Here is a 21,209-nt window from a genome sequence, read left to right as displayed (position 1 = left end):
GTTGCCCCAGTAGCTTTGGCTGGAAAACGGCAGGGCAGAGCTATGTGCACTGAGAAGGTCGCGGCCATTCAGCAGAGACTTGTTGGGCTCTTGTAATGGGTCCTGCAAGACCTGCCTGGCTGCTGGGAAAACCTGCTGGACCTTCCTAGGCACTGCCATGTGGCAGCTGTGAAGCAGCAGCTCGGCTCTGAGCTTTGCTAAGGCCCAGAAATCTTTGCTGGGAGCTGGCTCCGGTAGAGAGCGTGTGGCGAGCTGCTCTGGGCAGGAAGCAGCAACCACAAAATTCTATATACAGGTCCTGGCAGAGCTGCTGCTGCTGCTGCTTTTGAGGTGGCAAAATGAAAGTGGTGTTTGCAAAGAATCTTGCATGTCACCTTCTATTGGAGCCAAGGCTGACACAGAGATCTGGGGTCTGGCTCCTGGGCAAACACGAGTGCTGGTGTGGAGAAGAGGGCGAGGAAGTCTGGTTGCCTCCAAAGCCACGTGGTACTGGAGGCCCCTGCATCCTTTAGCCGGGGGGAGAAGCACACATTCCTGGGGTGCCAGGGGTTGCATTCTGCCTGCCTGGGTCTTGCTGGCTCTGCTCGTGTTTCACCTGAGCCAGTTTGGATGGTGCCATGGCTCAGGACAACAGAAGGGCTTTTTTCCTGGGTGGAAGTTGAAAGAATTCTTAAAGTAATGGAGATGGCAGCTGTCACCCTCAGGGTGGCCTCAAAGGCCAGTTGTCCCCCAGTGGACATGCAGCTCCTTGCCTCCTCTTAAAATCAGCCCCCACATCCCACCCTTTGGCACCAGCACCTGACCCTGCCAGCCACTGGCACAGCCAGGCCAGGCTCACCACAGGGCTGGGGCTGGTGTGAGGCTGCAGTCCCTCTGCCACTGCCCCTGGTGAAGCCCTGTGGCCCTGCAGGACCTGCCCCAGGCAGGTGAAGCCCTGTGGCCCTGCAGTCCCTGCCCCAGGCAGGTGGAGCCCTGTGGCCATGCAGGATGTGCCCCAGCAGTGAAGCCCTGCCTTGCCTTTCCATACTGTTTTGCAGAGTGGGGCTGACTACAGCTTCCTTGTGAGCCAGAACACAAAGCTCCTGAGTGCGCTGGAGGACCTGCGGCGCCGCTGCTCCAGCCTGGCCGAGGAGAACAGCTTGCTGGTGAGCAGGAGAGCTGGCATGGGATGCTCTGTGGGGAGGGAGTCCTGCTGGACACAGAGAGCTGCTGTCTGCTGCCAACTCTAAGAGATCACAGGATCACAGAACATGCTGAATGGGAAGGCACCCACAAGAATCATCGAGTCCAGCTCCTGGCCCTGCACAGAGCCATCCCCAAGAGTCACACCATGTGCAGTACTATTGTCCAAATGCTTCTTGAGCTCATGGGATAATCTGGACAGGACCAGAGGACAAAGAAGGTCTGGTGCTATGAGTCCCCTGGGTGCCTTCATGCTGCAGCCGTTAGCTGGAGCTGGAGCTTTCCCTGCAGTGCTGAGCACGGCTGGGCTGAGGAGGGGAAGTCACTCTTGTTTCCTCTTTAACTGGAAAAGCAGAAATACTGATTCACTCAGCCTTGTCTGTGGGTGACAGTGCAGCACTGCCCCCTGCTCCCATGAGAGCCCAGCACCAAGGTCCTCCCCAGCTGCACCCCATAGCCGAGCCAGGCTGCCACAGCCTGGGCCGTCTGCTTTCTGCCCCCTCCCTCATCCCTGACTCCCCAGGTGGGCTAGCCAGGACTCTCAGGAAAAAGGGGATATTTCTCTCCTGCTTCCTCCCTGGAGAGTATCACCCCTTACCCAGTCCTGCAGTGTGGGGGTGCAGCCCAGCCATGCTGGATAAATTTGATTGCTCAGCATTTCAGATTCATATCACCCCATTCAAAATGCTTATTTTAGATAATTTTCTTACACTAAAAGCATAAATTCAGCATGACTTGCACCCCGAGGAGTTTCCCCTTATCAGTCATCTGTATTTTAGTGAAGCACAAGCCTGTGTGTCAAATTTTGACTCTCAAAAATCAGCCTCAGCCTTCCAGCCCAGGCACCCATGGTACACTCTCACAGGGGCAGGGAGGGAAATAATCGTGAGGATCAGTCAACCTGACGTTTCTGCTGATGTGAAAAGACAGCATAACACATGTGGGTTTGACCTTGGGAGAAGGAGCCATTGGCAAGAGGTAGCTTATTGGAACAGACAGATAACAAATAAGAGGGGATTAAGAGTGAAGAGAATCAATAGGAAGAAAAGGGAAATTTGCTTTGCAAATATCATAAAGATCTTTGTTGCCTTCTCCTGCTCATGCTTTGGTGTCAAGACAGAAAGGACACAGATAAGCTTGCTGTGGTGGTGCAGTACAAATCCTCAGGAATGTGTTGAGTCCTATAATCCTGAGGAAATAAACTGAGAAGACTCTGAAAGAGAAAGCCCAAAGGATGGATGGCCAGGATACCCTGATGCTGGAGTTATGTTGAGTCCTAGCAGAGCCTGCAACAGAGATGTGGATGGAGAGGGACCATATGGGATGGTCTGGGGTGGGGTGAAGGGCATCTTATGGGGACTGAGAGGTTACATTAACAAAAATACCAGGAAAACACAGTTTTCAGGGACTGGAGAGACAACAGAGACTGGTGTTCAATGGCTGGGATAGTTCCAGGAGAACAGGCCAAGCCCTGGCCAGGAAAAGGCCTCTGTGCTCTCCATAGGTCAGGTAGAGGCCGAGATGTTGGCTCCTGAGCAAAGGCTTCACCTCCAACCTGTCCTTCTGCTCTCCAGCGCAGGAGCTGCTTCCCCCAGACAGAGGAGAAGGTGAAGCACCTGAAGAGGAAGAACGCGGAGCTGGCAGTGATTGCCAAGCGCCTGGAGGAGAGGGCCCGGAAGCTCCAGGAGGCAAACCTCAAAGTGGTGGGTGCTGGGACCTGGGCTGGGAGAGCACCTCACCACCAGGACCTTTGGCTTTCTGCTTCCATTGAGCTAGAAAGGCCTTTCCTTTCCCTTTTTCTTAAACCTACAGCAGACATGCTTTGCATGTCATAACAGAGCAAGAATCACCAACCCCAGCTATCGCCAGCTTCTCTACTCCTCTTGGGGGCTGGTTTGAGGAATTTCTTCCTGCTTCGTTTCTTACTGTAAGGTCATAGTTGAAGGTAAATAACTCAGCTTTCTTTGGGCAAGTAATGAAAATATTTCATCTGACTTCATCAAAAAGAAACAGGAAGGATTTGAATTAGAAAAGGAGTGCGGTGAAGCAAAACAGGAAGGGGTGAGAGGCAGCTCTGTCCCATCTACACCTCGCTGGAAATGCTGTGCAAGCCATAGGGCTTCTGCCTTTTCCAACCCAACAGCAGCTTGTTGTGATCCCTGGAGTGAGTGACATGGTGCAGCAGCAGTGGGAGGTGGCTGTAGGGTATGGGATCTTGGCCACACCTTCCTGAAGGAAAGCAGGGATTGTGATAGGGAATTCAAGCTATTTGGGCTAGGAAGGAGGAAGTGAAAGCTGTGATGGAGAAAAGGTAGGGGGATATCCTGGCACTGCTGCCCTCTCTGTCCCCAGGCACTGTGTCACTCGTCTGTCACAGGGTTTTGGTACTTGCAGGGCAACAGATGGAGTTGTCAGATACTATGTTGAGAGAAACCATTTGACATACTATGCAGATCCTCCAGCACCTATACAAATGCTGTTTTATTTGTTTCCCCAGTGAAACTTTGGGGTGGGGGCAGTTTAGGGCCTGTGCAAGTCCTGGAAAACTGACTATTGGGCTTCTGTGCTGGCCCACGTGTCCTGACAGCAGCAAGTGCTGGGGCAGTTGTGCCTTTTGGAGAGGGGGCTGGAGGTACGGCCAGAGAAGGGGCCTGAGGAGCTGGGGACCAGGTCCCTCCTGTGCTTGGTACCCAGGTCCTGTGGAGCCATGGTCACACAGCTTCTGCACATGCATGAGATGCTTGGGAAGACCTGGGGAAGAAAACTTTGCACAGAGGATTCTGTGTGCCTGATCTGGCAGCAGAGGATCCCCTTCCCAGACTGTCAGGCTTTGTGCAGATGAAAACAGCTGGGCAGAGAGAGGCAGAGTTGGATAAACCCAGGAACTGGATGTATCCTCACTGCCCATAGGGCTAGGATGAACAGAGGGCTTGATCTGCCCCTTCCTCCAAGTCTGTGGTGCAGGTGCCCAGTGGGAAAGCCAACTCCAGGGATGGGGACATCCCAGGGACTCTGCCTGGGCAGAGCCTATACTCAGCTCTACCTGTCCCTGCCTGCCCCACTCTCCCTAAACACACTGCCATCCCCATCTTATGCTTTCCTCCCTCCCAGGGAACATGTGAACCTCAACTATTTTTCCTCCAGTCCTGCTTTTCTCCCAGTCCTCTCTGGCTGCACTGGCCCTGGCTGGGCTCTCCTTAGCCTCTGCCTCTCCCTCTATCTTCTGCCCACCCATGCAGAAGCTCTTTCCTACTAGAAACCCATAGAATCTCTGTTTCTCTTCCTGGTTTGGCCACCTCTGCCCTTGATCCCATGCTATATTTGATCCCATGCTCATCTTTCTTACCATTCTCCTCTCTGCTGTCTACTCTTGTCTTTTTTACCTCATCCTGGTTTTCTCTCCTTCCCCTACCCACTTCTGCCCTGCCTGCAGCCCCCATGCTGGCTGTACCTATTGAGTACCTTGTCCTTCCCACCTATTCTTTGAGCCACTTCTCCATCCAGCATTTCCTTTTCTACTTTTCCATAGGTCTGTCGTGCTCCTCTGTCTATTTGTCTGTCCTGTGGGGCCAGGCTGCATTTTTTGACAGTGCTCCCTGTGCTGGGTGATGGGGTGGTGGTTAAAGAACACCAAAGGGTGATGGGGTGGTGGTTGTTGAATACCAAGGGATGCTGAGGTGGTGGTTATCACACACGAACACACCTCACTGCTCTCTGGTGTAGGTAACTGCTCCGATGCCTCTGAAGGGCTCCAGCCTGGAACTGTGCAAAAAGGCATTTGCCCGCCAGCGTGCCAAGGACCTGACAGAGCAAGCCAGTGCTCTCCTGGCAAAAGACAAGCAGATCGAAGCTCTGCAGCAGGAATGCCGGGAACTGCAGGCTAAACTCCTGGCAGGGAAGGTGAGACACTTGGTGGGACATCACTCCACTGGAGACAAGCGCAACAGCGGTGATGGAAACCAAGCTCTGGGAAGTGGTAGGGGGGGAATAAGTCTCAAGTGGAGGCTGAAAACAGGGGAGGGGATTTGATGTGTAAGCTATGTGTAAGGGATTTGATGTGTGAGTGGGGACGCTTGGGGGAGTGTGTGGCAGAGACTGTCCATATCTCTCCAGAAGAGTGCGTTGGGGACACCCTGCTTGTCTCTCCATCAGTTCATGGATCTGAGCTGCCATTTCCAGTAGTGACTAAAACTCCTTCCCTGGAAACCCCCAAGAAGCCACAGACAAAGGGTGACTTTTCAAAGGGCTCAGCTGCAAGCAAGCTGTAGAAGCAGGGCCTCCTTTCAAAGCGGTTCTTTGAGAAGCACATTCCCCAAAACCAGTCTAGATCTCAAGCTTTGAGCTGCAGCTTTCTGAGGAGTCACAGCCATCATGGGACTGGGGATAACTCAGTGCCTCCTGACATGTTTATTGTGATGGCTACAAATCATCAGGCAGGGCTGGGTGTTCATGAAACCATCTGCAGTGCTAGTGTCTGCTCCCAAGCTGGTGATCTGCATTCCCCTCAGTACCAGCACAGGCCATGCCAATATAAATGGTGGGATAAAGTGGTAATTCAGCTCATCCCAAGATCTAGGACTGGTCAGAGCTCTTCTCTGTGACAGTTCTGAAAGGAGCCTCTGCAGAGAGCTGGAGCTGGGTGAGGTGGCTCCCACTCAAGGTGACTAAAGCAACCTGTTCTAAGTTGCATCTTTGAATTCCAAAATGGATGCTTGCAGTTTAGGTCAGTTCAAATCTCCAAAGGATCTCAGTAACATTTGGGCTATGCTGCTTTCCCCCTGTTTTGCTAATGCAAATGTGGTCAAGTGACACCCTATCTCCCTGCCTCCAGCTGAGCTGAACCCTTGCACTTCTACCTGTCCTACTTAAGTGGTATTTAGGTGACAAATACTTCCTCACTGAAAATAGCTTTATTTTTGTCCCTGACCTCCCCATATGTTCAGTTTAACTACAGATTTGAAGGTGGATTCTCAGGGGTGTATTTGGTGTTTGTACAGAGCTGCCCTATTGATCTTTCCTGGCATTAAACCAAAGGACAAACCTGTCCAGGTCTTTCTGTGCTCTACAGTGTCAGCAAGAAGTTTCCTTCCTATTCCTTTGATTTCTCAGCTCAGGCCCCCACAGAAAGGGGACCCTTTCCAAAGCACTCTGATTTTCCTAGCAGTGCTGGGCAACCTGAACCTGCTAGGGACAGGTGTGACAGATTGCAAAGGAATGTGACAGAAGTGGGTGAGCGAGATTCATTCCTGGCCAAGGCCAAGCACATGGATGCAACTCCCAGGGCTGACAAATTCAGTCATTGCCTTTCCAGGCTGACCTGGGTGAACACCCTGTCCCTGCTGACCCTGTCTGTGGCACCAGCAACCAGGGCATTGATGCCTGAGCAGGGAATCCACAGAAAAGAGAGCAATATAGATCATTCTGTCTGATCTTGTTTTTCCCATTTCTCTTCCAGGCAAACCGCTCATTAAATTTTAATTTCGAGCTACTTAAAATTCCAAATTCCCCTAATCTGTCTGCAGCATGCAAAATGCATTATGCCAATGAAGGGTGTTTTATGCAGAGATATGATGTGCACACTCAAGAGTTTGTAACCAAATCAATTTTAATCTTGGGTATTTAAATCAGTAGAAATTTTTCAGTAGCTATGAAACGGATACACTCAGTTCCCTGGCAGCAGCAGAACTCACAACCTGCACCCTGGGCTGCAAATGCATTGGCCTTGTTTTGCAAAGCCAGGGATCTTAGGATGGAATAAAATAATTTCCTGAGATCATACTCCGTGATCTGCTTCCAACCAAACCCCAGCTCCAGCTAAATCCAGGCTGCAATTTCTTGCAGCATGGGTTCTTGGAAGTGCAGGACTGGGGGGAACAGCTGCAGGGGATTGGTATAATAGAAACTGAGGGGAGGACTCAGCTTTTTTCTACTCCCTTATTCCCCCAGGCTTCAGAGGCCGTCTGTTGGGAATAGCTGCCTTTTTGTGGTGGGGGAAGGGAGATTTTATACATAGCCCCAGCCAATTTTGTTTAAAGAACTACTACCCTGATAGCCTGAACATGGAGCTGGCAGAGAGGGGGCCCAGCTGCTCACTTCTTGAATCTATAATCAGTTCCCATTAATGCTGCCTCAGTTTCCCCATTGCAGTGTGAGAGTAACCATGGTTCTCTCCACAAATTGAATTTATAAAGCACACACTATTTTTAGAGCAAAGAAGAATCAAACAGGGAAGCAGATTAAATTTGTTCTGGATACCAGTTATGTCTGGAACTCTCTGGCTTAGGAGCTTACCAGGGGAATGAACAATGTCTCCTCAGCAGCAGATTTTTAAAGACAGATTTTTCATAACCTCATTTTGTACGTATGGACATGCAGGTACATGTTTCTTCAGCTTCCTGAAATCAGGAAACCTTTGAAGAATCAAACAAGCTGGTGACATATTCTCCTCAGTTTTAGGGGAGTCAGATTGTGCTGGTTCCTTTCAAAAGCTGCTGTGTTTGGGTCGTGTGTGGATAGGAGTGACCCTTTGTGCTATAGACAGGTGTCCATCACACATACTATCTTGAGAGAAATCAAGAATGTTAGGAAACCAAATATTATCCCGAGAAAGAACTGGCCAAATCCCAGATGTTCTTCATTCCTGCAACCTCTCAAAACCAAGTGCTTGCCGGCACCCACACCAAGGAGTAAAGAAAACAGCAAGAGCTCTGGTTTGGCTGGGCTGTGAAATTACATTGTCCTGCCACGCTCCCTGCTGGCATGTGATGAGATGGCCCATGCTTGGAAAAGCCCTGCACATCATGCTGGGAGAGCTGCAGGAGCATTACAGGCCGGGTTTCATCTTGACAAGGAATAATGTTTTTGCATAAAGGATGCAAAGCAAGTTTTGAGGCTTTGGAGACCCAGGAATCAGCCATGTGTGTGTGCTGCACCACCTGGGTGGGTTGAGGCTGGGTTTTCCCAGTCTCTCCTCTTTTGGAGCTTGCATGTTAAATGTGAGATGTCCCACCTTTTGGAGCTCGTCAGTGCCATGGTGCCATGGTTGGTTTCCCACAGGATGACCCTCGCTGCCTGAACATCATCGAGTTCGACCGCCTGCTGCGGGAATCCCAGCGAGAGGTGCTGCGGCTCCAGAGGCAGATTGCACTCAAGAATTTCAAGGAGTGTCTGCGTTCCTCCAAAATGACCTCAGGCAGTGCCATGTCCAGTGCTGCCGCACGTCCAGGACCAACCAATTCCTGCCTCAAAGATGCACCTCAACCAAAGGAGGCCTTGGGAGACTCAGTGCTGGGAGGGAGAGCTCGCAGGGAGGTGAGACGAGTGGGTCAGCGATTGGAAAGTTTGGCTAATTAATTACTCAGTTAATTGCTGTTCTTAGGGAACTTCATTTGGAGAAGGTGAGGGCTGTGGTTCATATCCACGGCAAATAGGTGCAGTGCTGGTTTCCAAAGGGACACATTCCAGCACCAGGTCTCAGGGTGAGGAGGAATGTGGATGCTGCTGGCAGCCCACACCAGCACCGGGACGCTGAGCCATGCCAGGAGCTCAGTCCTGCTCCTTTTCCCTAGCACAGGGCTCCCATGCTGTGTTTTTCAGCCTAGGAAAGCAGGTAATGTTTCTTCTTTAGATAATCATAGAATGGTTTGGATTGGAGGGATCTTAAACGTGCATCTCATTCCACCCTCTGCCATGGGCAGGGACACCTTCCACTATCCCAGGTTGCTCCAAGCCCTGTCCAACTTGGCCTTGGATGCCTTCTGGAATGGGGCAGCCACAGCTTCACTGGGCAACCTGTGCCAGGGCCTCCCAACCCTCCCAGGCAGGAATTCCTTCCCAACATCCCATCCATCCCTGCCCTCGGCAGTGGGAGCCATTCCCCGTGTCCTGTCCCTCCATCCCTTGTCTCCCTGGAGCCTTCTCCAGGTGAGCGCCCCCAGCTTTCCCAGCCTGGCTCCAGAGCAGAGGGGCTCCGGCCCTTGGAGCAGCTCCGGGGCCTCCTCTGGGCTCGGTCCAGCATCGGGCCCCCAGCCGGAGGCAGCTCCGGAGGGTGTCACCACAGCACAGGGCCTGGCCCGGCGCCGCGGCCCCTCCGCCCGCAGTGGTTCAGCCCGGCAGATCCGGGGCCGCCTCAGGGCGCCGCCCCCGCCGCGGCCGCTCAGCCGCCAGGTAAGGCCGGGCCGGGCCCCAGCGGGCTGCGCTGGGCCGGGGGTGCCGCGGGGCCTCGGACGGGGCTGCGCCGCCGCCAGGTAAGGCCGGGCTGCGCCGGGCGGCTCCGGGGCCCCGCCGGGGAGCGGCTTCGCCGAGCGCGACCGGTCGGGCCGGGCCCTCCGCGGGGCCGGGCCGCGAGTGCCGTTGTGCCCCACGGTCCCCGGGGCGGCGGGTCAGGAATGTCCGAGCCCGGGCTCCGGAGGATGTGGCTCCCAGGGGCTCTGCCGGTTTCCAGCCGTGTTTTCAGTGTGATTCAATCCCATATCCCCCGGTGGGAGATTGCGAATCTTCCACCTTCCCGCCAGCTGCTCTCGTTTATTGCCCCCCGGCTCTTACAGCAGATGTACTGAATATTAATTCCTTGTCTGTCTTCTCCAAGTCACTCCTGGATTTATAAATCCCTCTTCTTCAGCTGTTATTGTGTTGGGTTTTTTTGGTTTTGTTTTTTTTTGTTTTGGTTTGGTTTTTTTTGTTTGTTTGTTTCTTTCCAGTCTCTTCCATTATTCAGTGTTCATCACCTTTGTCTCCCTCCTTTGTGTGTTTTCTCTGTCAGTTTTGTGTTGGGGAAGCAGCATGCAGCAGCATCGCGGACTGTGGCATTGATTTATATGACAGCATAATGAGGTTTTCTTTCCCTTTCCCAGAAGATCTCTTTACCTTTTTGTCTAAGCACTCTTTATTAAACCATCATTAGTGTCTGTAATCACTCAGTGTCATGAGGCCCTCATCACTGTCTCTGCTGCATCAGTGCTTGCAGAGCACAGTTCCTGCTCTCTCTTATTCCTCCCTCTTATTTTTACTGAATATTTAGCCAAGAGAAACCCTCCCCCTCGCCCTGTGCTGGCTCAGTGTCTGCAGACACCTGCTAAAGGACTGCAGCTGAATGTCTTCTGAGCGCCCAAGCAGGTTCCTTCTGAGTCTTACTTGCTGACGTCTTAAAAAAACCTCTTTATACATCTGTGAATGTTTCCCCGTGCCGCAATGTAATTTGTTTGGATTTTTTAAAGTATTTGCATTTGTTAGCAGTTTCTATCAGTTTGCCAAGAAATGGTGTCAAATGTATTAGTCTGTCTTTGTACAGATGTCTACTGGAATATGCTTAAGACTCTGGAATACTCTTGAAGCATGGCATTTGCCATCTTCCAGGTATTTTGTATTGAAGCAATGTTGGAGAAGTGACTTGCTGCATGGACTGATTCAGTTCCTGCTGAACTCAGGGATTCAGTTCATGCCAAAGGGGGTTTTAAACCCTGGGGTCAATGCTACATAATCTTGATGGTTTGTTACTCTTTATTTTCTTAGCTTCCATAGTTCTTATAGACAGTTCAGTTTCAGAGAGGTTCTCAGCCTTGTTCTTCATAGTTTGAGATTCCAGCCCACATTTCCCCCCCAGATTTGGCTGTGATGAAGAGGGATGCACAGATATTTTCTTTCCCTCTGCCCTACCCTTACCTTCCTTGAATGACCCTTCTATACCTTGATTTTCACCTGATCCTGCAGGTTTTGTCAGACAAGATGGCTTTTGTCGTGCATGTGTTTTGTTTCTCTGACTCAGAAGAGTCCGTCCTCACTGCCAGAAGATTTTCTGGCTGACAAATAAGTCAGCAAGGCTAAATCTGACAGCACTGGTGAAGGGAGGAGGCTATTGCCAGTCCCTTGGCTGAACCCTGTAATATGGAGCACCCCAGGCTGGAGCCCCAGGAGCAGCTGAGGGAGCTGGAAAGGGCCTGGAGCCCCAGGAGCAGCTGAGGGAGCTGGGCAGGGGCTCAGCCTGGAGCAAAGGAGGCTCAGGGGGCCCTTGTGGCTCTGCACAGCTCCTGACAGGAGGGCACAGCCGGGGGGTCGGGCTGTGCTCCAGGGAACAGGGACAGGAGCAGAGGGAACGGCCTCAGGCTGGGCCAGGGCAGCTCAGGGGGGACAGCAGCAGGAATTTCCCCATGGAAAGGAGGCTCAAGCCTTGGCAGGCCTGCTTGGGGAGGTCTGGAGTCCCCATCCTCAGAGAAGTCCAAGGAAGGGCTGGAGGTGGCACTCAGTGCTCTGGGCTGGGCACAAGGTGGGGATTGGGCACAGCTTGGACTGGATGGGCTTGGAGGTCTTTTCCAAACTCAGTGACTCTGGAATTCTCTGAAATACAAGTTTGGTACTTAGTATGAGAAAGGTGACTGAAAAGCAAAAAAAGTCTCAGAAATATTTCCACAGGGCTATTCTACAGTTAAATATGGGTTTCACAGCAGACCTGAAAGCTTCCAAGCACTGGGGCCCTTGAGGTGCCATGGGTTGGGTGGAAGATCCCAGGATTTCCACGTGCTGGTTGATGCACAGACTGTTGGACTCTGCAGTGAACCTTATTTCATGGATGATAGGGAACAAGGTTCACATGAAAGGTGATTTCAGATTTGGTTTTTTTTTAGCAAAAGAGTGAGGAATCCTTGGTAGCCTGGGCTTGAGTGTGATGAGCTCTTGGGGCTCTCAGTTTTTCAGCATAAGAGCCATGAATATAGATGGAGATGAAACCTGTGTTTCTCAAGTCAAAAACAGGTTAAAAATCACATCCTAGGTATAGTGCTTAGACTAGACACCTAGCCATTAGTGCCCTAATGGCTGGGTGTACAGGGAGCTCAGACCTCATCCCATGGATCCCTCAGCACTGAAGTTGTTCAGAGTGAAATGAGGAATCCCATGTCTGAGGAGAGGTCAGCTAAAGCAAAGGCTGAGGTGGATTCACAAAGTCCTGCTGCTTCCTCACAGTACAGGTTTGCTTTGATGGTCTTAAGGATCTGTCCCTAAAATCTGTTTATCAAAAATAACTTCACAGTTAATGTTACAACCTTATCAAGACCCTTTTTCAACTGTGTGTCTCAGTCCTTGCCCTGCAGGCAGACAATGTCAAGTCAAGTATCAGCCAAGAGGAAAAATTCAGAGTATTAATGTGTGTTTGTCTGTGACCCAAATGAAAAGGCATTTTGTTAGAAACTTGTGTACAAATGTGTATAGAAAGTGTCTCCTTTCATCTGGTTTGGTGGTGCACAAAAGCCATGGCACTGCTGCCATTTTAGCCCTTCCCAGCTACAGCAGAGGTGGGATGCTGCATTTGTTGGTAGTGTTTGTCTGCTCTTCCCTGCCCTTAAATTCTGACATCTTCACTTATTTCTGCCCTTTATGGGCTGTGTCCTCCCTTCTCCCCTCTGTGTTGCTTCGGGGAGGGCCATGAAAGGTGTTGCTGCTGCTGCCTCTCATTGGGTCATTAGGTGAGGCACAAATGGGAGCTTGGATCTGAGAGCTTCCAGGAGCCCACTGTTCCTCAGAGATGCTCCAGTCAAGCTGGGCTGGTTGGCACTGGGCTCCAGGAGATTGCCAGCACAGAGATCCCTGGTGGGCTGTCCGGCTTTCTCCATGTCAAGTGGTGCAGCTCAGAGATCAGGAGTTCCTGTGGAGTGCTGTTCTCCTGGGTGGTACTGCCAGCAAAGTCCCTCTTCCCTTAGCATGCTCTCTAGTCTCAGGATGTCCCTGAGCTCTCTGGCATCTCTTCTGCTTTCAGGTGGAACCAGGTTTGCAACCACTGGGACCTGCATCTGAAGGACATGAAAATTTCCCTCCCAAAAATGCAGTAACAAACCAGGAGAGCAGCAAACAGATACAGCAGCTGGTGAGTTGTGAGCCTGGTTTGGGGGAAGGAGTCTGCTGCTTTCTTATTTTTGTTGCGGGTTTCATATGTGCAGTCCAGGTTAGAGATTTTGGGGACTGAAGTCCTTTTAGGTGCAGCTGCCCTGCAAAAGTTGGAAGCTTGGGGAACTGGAAGAAAAACACAGGCCATGTGCATGCAGAGTGTTGCTGGGTGCCAGGTCCAGGTGCTTGGCTGGCAGGGGAATATGTCACACTCAGATGAGAGGGAAACATGCCTGTAGGTTCTCTGCTGTGTTTGGTTTAGACTTATCTGAACTGGGGACAGATGTGGATGAGGAATGTGCCCCTTGTGAATTATTCCAGCAATTAAGACAGTGCACAGGGAGGTTTAGCAGCTCCTGTCCATGTGTAGCGAGTAGCTACAGATCAAGAGGATGTCTGTGCTCTGTTAGGTGTCACTGGAATTAGAATAGGAGCTAAAATAGCACAGCTGGTGTTTAAAGATGAAAATTTTATACAGAAAATCTGTTGTTTTGTCCCCCACACCTGTCCTCTCAACTGTTCTGTATAAATAGGAACAGTCCATGCATGTGGGAGCAGAATTATTTCCAGATGGAAGGTTTGGGGAACAATGGAATAGTGGGGTTTTCCTTTTGATTTTCCTAACTTTCAGAAAAATATCCCTTGAGTTCTACATTGTTTAATTTTGTCACAAAGAGATTTTCATAAGAAAATAAAGATAACTAATGCAACACTGGGTCTGAGAGGCTGGGCTTGAATTTCATATGCATTGTAAGAGTGTGGGCTTCCAGATCTACTTCTGCTTGTTTTGTGCAGGAAGCTGAACTCAAGAAAAAGCGAAAAAAATGTGAAAACCTTGAGCATGAAGTGAGGAAAAAGCATAAAAGATGCAAAGAACTAGTAAGTGTTCTTGTTGCCTAGTTTATGAGCATAATGAGAGAAGAGAAGCTAAGTTGTTGTGTGCCTCTCTTGGATTCTCTTCAGTTCATATTAATAAGGAATCACCAATGTTTCTGTTCATTTGAACAGTGTCACAAATTTGGGGCTCCAGCCCTTAAGACTGGGATTGTTTATTTAGTCTTTCAGCTATGTGTGGGCTTAATACAGCTACACAAATCACTGGATGAAATTCCATGGCCTTTGCTAATTTGGGGAAATACTTAAACCATTTTCACAGGCACTCCAGATAGGTATTGAAATGGTAACAACACCATCCCACTGTCTTTTTCTTGTGCTTTTTGTTGGCTGAAATCCTGTTTAATTCCAGGGAAGTTTTGCAGCTCATAGCAGAACATGTGGATTTCTCCCTTCTGTTTCTTCTTTGCTTTACTCAAGAGATCAAAGACTGGTTTGAGTTGAAAGAGACCTTAAAGGTCATCCAGATCCAACCCCACCATCCAGCCCTGGATTCTGTTTGTGCAGTGCTGCTCACTGTTGCTTCCCAGACCTTGAGCAGCATCCCACCAGCATCCTGCACCATCAGAAAACAGGAGCAATGGAGCTGCTCTGCAGGAGAATCTGGGGGAATTAGTCAGAGGGCCTTGGTGTAATTCCTGCTCTTTCTGGACAGGAGATCCAGCTGCAGGAGGTACAGAGTGAAAATGCACGACTGGCTGAAGAGAACTTGCAGCTGAATGAGAAGGCTGGGTGGGCAGGACAGGTAAAAGCAGTATTTTTGTCAGGTTGGCAGCATTGGCTTCTGCAAAACTGCTGAGAAGAACATGCTGTTCTTACGTTTCCAGCTCAGTAATGGTTGTGTGCTGATCTGGGCTTCTGTTCTCAGCTTCTTCTCTGAACAAATCTAATGCACAACAGTTAGAAAGTCATTTGTCAGTCTCATGTGTCAATTTGCCACCATGAATAAGGATTCCTACATGTTTAATAACAGCTGTAAGTGGAAATGTTTGTCTTTGCTTGCATTGCTGGTAGTTGTCAAGCTTTAGTACACCCTGGAACCAAAAGTTCCTTGTGGTAAGTGAAGGAGGCAAAGACGATTTCAGCAGGCTACTGAGTTTTCTGTCCTGTTCTCTGTGTCTAATCCTACAGTGTGGGATTAAAAATGCTTATAGACCTTGTGATTGTTTTTTTTATCTCTTCATTATGATGCCTGTTCCTACCCCAGTCTCTTCCTCCTTGCAAAAGGAGATGAATCTAGGGAGAGAAGCAGTGTGCAAATAAATTGTTACACATTGAGGCCTGGTACAAATGCTCATATATTTAAGTGAAAACCTGAGGCAGAGGAGGTTCCTGATATTGGTATCATTGCCAGCAGAAAGCACAGAAATAAACTGGTCTCTGTTATTTTTACAAGGAGCACCTATGGCTGCTTGTGCTCACTGGAAATCCTTTCTCTTCAGGTTGAGTCTGAGAATGCTGACCTGAAGCTTCAGGTTGTTTTAGTGACTAAGGAACGGGATTCAGTAATTCAGACGAATCAAGGACTCCAAACCAAGCTGGAGAATCTAGAGCAGGTGCTGAAGGTCAGTAGAATCCACGTGGCTGGAAGGACTGTCCAAATACCTGCTGTTTCCTTTGAATGGCACAGGTTGTCTGTTTGCCTTTTCTGACCATTCTTTTGTCTCTCTGCTTTCACTGGGAATTCTGCTTCCACAGGATCCTGAAACATGGCTTTCCAAAGTGGACAGAGGTACTTTGGAAAGGCAGCTTCAGGGATTTGGGTGGGAGATAAGCTGGATATCGCTGATTTGAGGGTTTTCTCTGACAATGTTGCTCTGCCTTGTGATGGGAATTTCTTTCTTTGTGCAGTGATGACATGAAATGCAGGCCCTGGATTGGCTTTGTGGCCATTGGTAGAACACAGGGCAGGGTTTCAGTAGTGTCACCCCTCAGGTGTGTGTGTCTTCTCCTGCAGCACATGAGAAATGTGGCAGAGCGGAGGCAGCAGCTGGAGGTGGAGCACAAGGAAGCTCTGCTAGTCCTGCAGGAGAAGCAGGAGGAGGTCCGGCGGTTGCAGCAGGTGTGTGCTTTGGGATGGGGACAATTTTCTCTCTGAATGGACTGCTGCACCTTGTTTTCTTTGGAGGTGTGCATGGGGGAGGTAGATGTGAGTTTACAGGGTAAGTGTCTGAGTCCAGGTGAACTCTGGTACCTGAGCAAAGTGGAGGGCTGTTGCTGTGTGTTGCAATTTCCTGTTTTAAACTTCCCAGTCCCTTCCCAGGTGTGGCAATACCTCTCTTCCCCTTCCCCCTCGCCCCCTGCTGGGCTGTCAGTCAGTCTTAAACATTCCAGCAGGGCCATCGTGTGGTTGGTCAAGTTCAAAGGATGCAATCCCGGCCTGGGGTCATTGGCCTGTCAGTGTGTCCCTCGTCCCCTGAGATCCTCCTCCTCCCACCTGGTTGTTGCTCACCTGTCCCTTCCCCTCCCTCTGTCCCTGGGCCTAAATTGAGCCTGGACCATGCGGTCAGTATTCTGTTGGAGCTGTTACCAAGATTCAGATGTCTGTGACCATGGGATAAAACTCTGGATTAAACCCTCTGCAGAATCCGTCTCCTTTTCCTCTTCACCCTAGCCTGAAGCCTTTCCACCAGAGGTAAACTGAGTTTCTAACCTTGACCGGACTTGTTTCAGCACCCAGCTGCAACATCCAGCCAGCCAAAAGTGTCTCTGAGGTGAAACACCACAGCTGCCACCTTTGGCCCAGCAGCAAGGGTCAGATGAGCCCAGGCACGTTCCACCTGGTAATATTGGGATCTTATTCCAATAGAGGGCTTTGCTTATGAGTGTCAGTTCTGACCTCTCACTGCTCTATGTCCAGAGCCCAGAGATGTTTCCAGACTGCACAGTGATTTAAATCATAAAATCATGGAATCATTAAGTTCGGAAAAGCCCTCCAGGACCGAGTCCATCTCTTCCCCCAGCACTGAAAGGCAACTACTGACTCATGTTCCCAAGAGCCACATCTACACAGCTGTTAAAACTGCCCCAGGGATGGTGACTTCACCAGTGTGCTGGGTGGTCTGTGCCAGGGACTGTGAAGACATTTTCTCAGTATTCAACCTGACCCTGCCCTGGCACAACTTGATGCCATTTCCCTTTGTGCTGTCCCTTGCGCTCTGGGAGCAGAGCCCAGCTGCCAACCCCTGGCTGTCCCCTCCTGTCAGGGAGTTTTGCAGAGCCAGAAGGGCCCCCTGAGCCTCCTTTTCTCCAGGCTGAGCCCTTTCCCAGCTCCCTCAGCTGCTCCTGGGGCACCAGACCTGTGCTCCAGTCTACAATGGACTGCCAAGATAGGATGACAGTAGAAGTGAACTCAAGTTGGCTGCTCTCTGATTTACTCCCTTCCTTATTTTTCCTTAGGCGCAGGCAGAGGCAAGAAGGGAACATGAGGGAGCAGTACAGCTTCTAGAGGTAAGACAAAAGAAACAGGAGGGATTAGCGGCTGATTATTTATAATACCAGTTTGGATGCCCTGAGTTTTGTTCTGCAAAATGCTGTAGTGCTTTTATTGGATGCAACATGTTGCTGTAGTGAAAGTAATATTTTGGTTAAAGTTCAGGAAATTATATCCTAGCCTGCTCAGTCATTAGATTGGTTACTTCATTCAGATTGTGCCTAAAAACTCTTAGGGGTACATTTAGTAATCAAACTCAGATCTGCCTGTTCCATTTTCCAGCATCATGTGAAAGGAGAATACTTGTGTCCATGAGATTCAAAATTTCTCTTGTGTATGTGTGCTCTATTTGTTTTATAAAGGAAAAATACAAAAAGTTTATTAGGCAAAAGCAGGAAAAACTGAGCATAAAGAGTGGTGAAGCCTTGTTCCATTTGCTCTGATTGCACACAGGGAATGTGCTTTGGCTGGTGGCTGACAGTGTACTGGTGCAGCCTGGAGATGTGCTGAGCACTGCTTTGGGCTTGATGGGCATGAGCTCAGTGTCTGTCAGGGTGACTTTGGAGAAAACATTGGATTCCTGGAGCTGCAAAGGCACAGTGCCAAACCCTGGAGCTTGATGTGACAATTTAGTGACTGTTGGAGGGTTGGGTTGAGTGTATGGCCAGGGGAGCATCTTCTGCTCTCTCAGAGGTTTTCTGAGCACTGAAGCATCTGAGGTGAGCAGGTTGTCTTGCTGTACCCCCAGACATTAGGATCTCCTGGCGCCGTGCTCCTGTCTCCAGTGGTGACAAACAGTCAGGGCTGTCAGAGTGAGCTCCCTGTGCCCACTGCTGTGCAGCTCTGTGGCTTTTGGAAGCCCAGGCCTGTTGAAGCAGGTGGGAATTGTCCTTGATGGTGATTGCTCCATGACTGCAAATAGCACCAGCTTTGCATGGGGCCTGGCCAGTAGAGCCCAAGAGTGCTGGGCTTCTGCTGAGCAGGATTGAAGTGTTATAGGTTGGGTGAGTAGTGGGGGATGTGACATTGTATCTTGTGCCCTTGCCACACCCCTTTGGGGACCTCTGCATTTGGCTGCAAGGATAGGATCAGCTGATACAGGTGCTGCTCTGCATGACCTGGTGTTTAGCTGGGTTCTGAGCAGCTTTTAGGGAGAGGGAGAGTTGCTGTGGTTCTGTTTCAAGGCCATTGGAACAGCCTGGTATAGTGAAAAGTGTCCCTGCCCATGGAACAGGATGAGCTTTAAGGTCTCTTCCCGTCCAAGCCGTTCTGGGATTTGATGATTCTATGATGTTTGGCAAACGTTTTCTAAACTAACTCAATGAAGGGTTGGAGAAGCTTCTTAGGTTTAAACCAGACATCTTCCTGTGCAAAGGAAGAAACAGACAGTCCTCTTGTTCTGGGTTTGAAGGTAATGTTCTTCTGCAAGGGCCTTACCAGTTAAATATTCTTGCTTTCATGTTACTAGTACAGAGATCACGGTATCATCAAATGGTTTGGGTTGGAAGGGACCTTGAAGTTCATCCAGTTCTACCTCCTGCCATAGGCAGGGACACTTTCAACTAGACCAGGTTTCTCAGAGCCTGATTCAACCTGATCTTGAATTTTATAAAGTAGAACAAAGAAAGAGGAACTGTCATTAAAAGCCAGTTTAATGCAGAGCAACAGTAATTTAAATTACATAACTATAATCATAGTCATTCCAGAACCTCAGTGTATGGCATAATTAGGGGGTTTGAGATGTCTTTGCTATATATTGTCATTTTCACATGTGCTTGAATAGCTTTTTGATGTGATATAAATGAAGAATGAGTGTAGTCCATTTTCCTGTTTGAAGAGTTCTGTCCCATGATTGTCATAAGTGGAGTCTCTGCCCCTGGAGATGTTCAGAACTGGACAGAGCTCTCGGCAGCCAACCCTGCTCTGAGCTGAGGGCTTGTATCAGGTGATGCCAGTGCTCCAGGTGATCTTCCTCAGCCTTAGGTGTTCTGTAGTTCCGAGATAAAGCAGTGACAGGGGTAAGGAGTGTGCAGTGGGGTGTGTGGAGAAATGCCATGGAGAGAAGCACCCTCTCAGCTTAGGAAGAAAAACTTAGGAATGAGGGAATTCAGTGGTTCCAAAGTACATGAGACAAGATTTCAACTGCCTTTGGCACTGCATAGATACAAAAGGAGACAGCCTCCTTCCAGGAATCCAGTTTTGGTGGACCAGAGCTCAACTTCGCTTGCTTTCCCTGACCTAGGAGCAGGATGCAGGACTGAGCAGGCAGTCAGCTGCTTAAGAGCCTGTCACAGCCAGGCTCTGAGCTGTGCTTTGCCTCCCAGAACTCCATGATTCCCAGACCTGGGGAAAGATCTGAGCACAAAATGTCCATTCCATTCATTTTTGAGTGGTGCAATGTGCTGGGAAAAGGGGGCTTGAAATTTAGCAGCCACTCTAAGTATATTGTCATTTATCTCAAAGCACACTGGGATTTGGAGGCCTTCAAAAAGTACTGGTTATCTTATTCATGCATTTAGTGTGTAGGATTTAGCTTCTGGGAATGAGGTGGGAATCTCAGTATGGAACAAGGCAGACACTGTAATTTGGTGAGAAGACAATTTCATTCAGACTGAGGGTTGGATTATCTTCAGCAGAGTGTTGTAGTGTAACTGCTGATGTGGTTTGATATCTCTTTTTGCTTTTCTTCTTGCCCCCAGAGTACTTTGGATTGCATGCAGGTACTGCTCTGATGCTGTCAAACAGGATGTTTTTCCATCTGTTCTGACTTTGACAGTTGCTTGGTATTCTTGTTTTAACTATACTCTGGAAAAGATTGCAAGAGTGTTACTGCCAAGAAATAAGTGTAATTAAAGGAGCTCCCACTATAAGTTTGATGGGGCAGCTGTGTTTCTCTTTAAGTGCCTTGCTTTCTTGACCAATTAGAAAATTAGAATTAGGAGCTTACTTTTTTTGGCACTTTCAGATTTTTAGAATTGCCCAACTGTGCTCCTTCTCCACATTTAAGTGTCTTTGCAGTCCAAGAGTGAAGTGTTTCCTTCAAATTCCAAAAGCAGTGGTGACAACATTGCAAATGAGCGTTGTGGAGAAGATGGGTCTTGCTGGCTTTGTAACTGAGTGGAAGATGGGAAGTAGAGATTATGGATAATAGTTTTCCCAGAAGAGGTGGTACTAATGAAATTCCAGCCTGGGAGCTGTGCTAGCTGGCCTGTTCACAGGTGGTTTCGAAAGAAGGCTGGTACAGAAGTGCTAGGGTTTGTAGCTGATAGAAAACTTCTTTAAAACCTTCCAATCTGGCAGAAATCTCAGGAGGAATGGGGAGATAAAATGCAGGTGTGCAAAGGCACGTGGAGGAGAGAGCAGAGACTAAACATGCCCGGTGGTGGGCTCATAATTCCCTGCTGGCACAGGAGGTGCAGGGTTAGAGGTAGGGGATTTAAAAAAAAAAATGCCAGCCACAAGTTTGGTCAAAAAAGCAGCAAAGTGGTGGGAATTCTCAGGAAAGGACTTTATTGGGTTATGCTCACATCCTGTAGAAGTTGAACCCACACTGATGTGGAGTTGTGGATGTTCCTTTAATTCCTTTGGCATCAGCCCTGCTTTTAGCAAGAGCTTGGACTGCACAACTGCAGAATTTCCTTCTAGCAAAATAGGAATTCTCTGACCTGAAAAGTAATAGCAGAAGATATGGAGAAGGGGAGCAAGGCACATCTGAAAGGAGAGCATGAGCTGGAGAAGTGGAACAGACCTGCCATTAATGAGAGTGTCTTAGAGGATGGGGCTGAAGTGGTAGTGGTTGGGTGTGGAGAATCAGTTCCTGAGCTGG

General features: G+C 49.4%; 1 protein-coding gene across 7 annotated transcripts in view; it reads left to right on the top strand.

Annotated features, from left to right (window-relative positions):
* Positions 1 to 21,209, top strand: part of TSPOAP1 (TSPO associated protein 1) — a 68,277-nt gene that overhangs the window by 11,178 nt on the left and 35,890 nt on the right. For all 7 annotated transcript variants that reach the window (XM_064729162.1, XM_064729163.1, XM_064729160.1 and 4 more), the window contains exons 2-11: positions 1,038 to 1,145; positions 2,757 to 2,885; positions 4,906 to 5,082; positions 8,239 to 8,493; positions 12,929 to 13,036; positions 13,852 to 13,935; positions 14,606 to 14,695; positions 15,393 to 15,515; positions 15,908 to 16,012; positions 17,350 to 17,400. In XM_064729162.1, coding sequence (XP_064585232.1) covers positions 1,038 to 1,145; positions 2,757 to 2,885; positions 4,906 to 5,082; positions 8,239 to 8,493; positions 12,929 to 13,036; positions 13,852 to 13,935; positions 14,606 to 14,695; positions 15,393 to 15,515; positions 15,908 to 16,012; positions 17,350 to 17,400 — 1,230 coding nt within the window. The remainder of the gene's footprint in view (positions 1 to 1,037; positions 1,146 to 2,756; positions 2,886 to 4,905; positions 5,083 to 8,238; positions 8,494 to 12,928; positions 13,037 to 13,851; positions 13,936 to 14,605; positions 14,696 to 15,392; positions 15,516 to 15,907; positions 16,013 to 17,349; positions 17,401 to 21,209) is intronic.

Source organism: Zonotrichia leucophrys, chromosome 19 (assembly GCF_028769735.1).
Source record: "Zonotrichia leucophrys gambelii isolate GWCS_2022_RI chromosome 19, RI_Zleu_2.0, whole genome shotgun sequence".
Classification (NCBI taxonomy): Eukaryota; Metazoa; Chordata; class Aves; order Passeriformes; family Passerellidae; genus Zonotrichia; species Zonotrichia leucophrys.
Note: the sequence above shows the minus strand (reverse complement) of the source record. Positions and strands in the feature narration are given on the sequence as shown.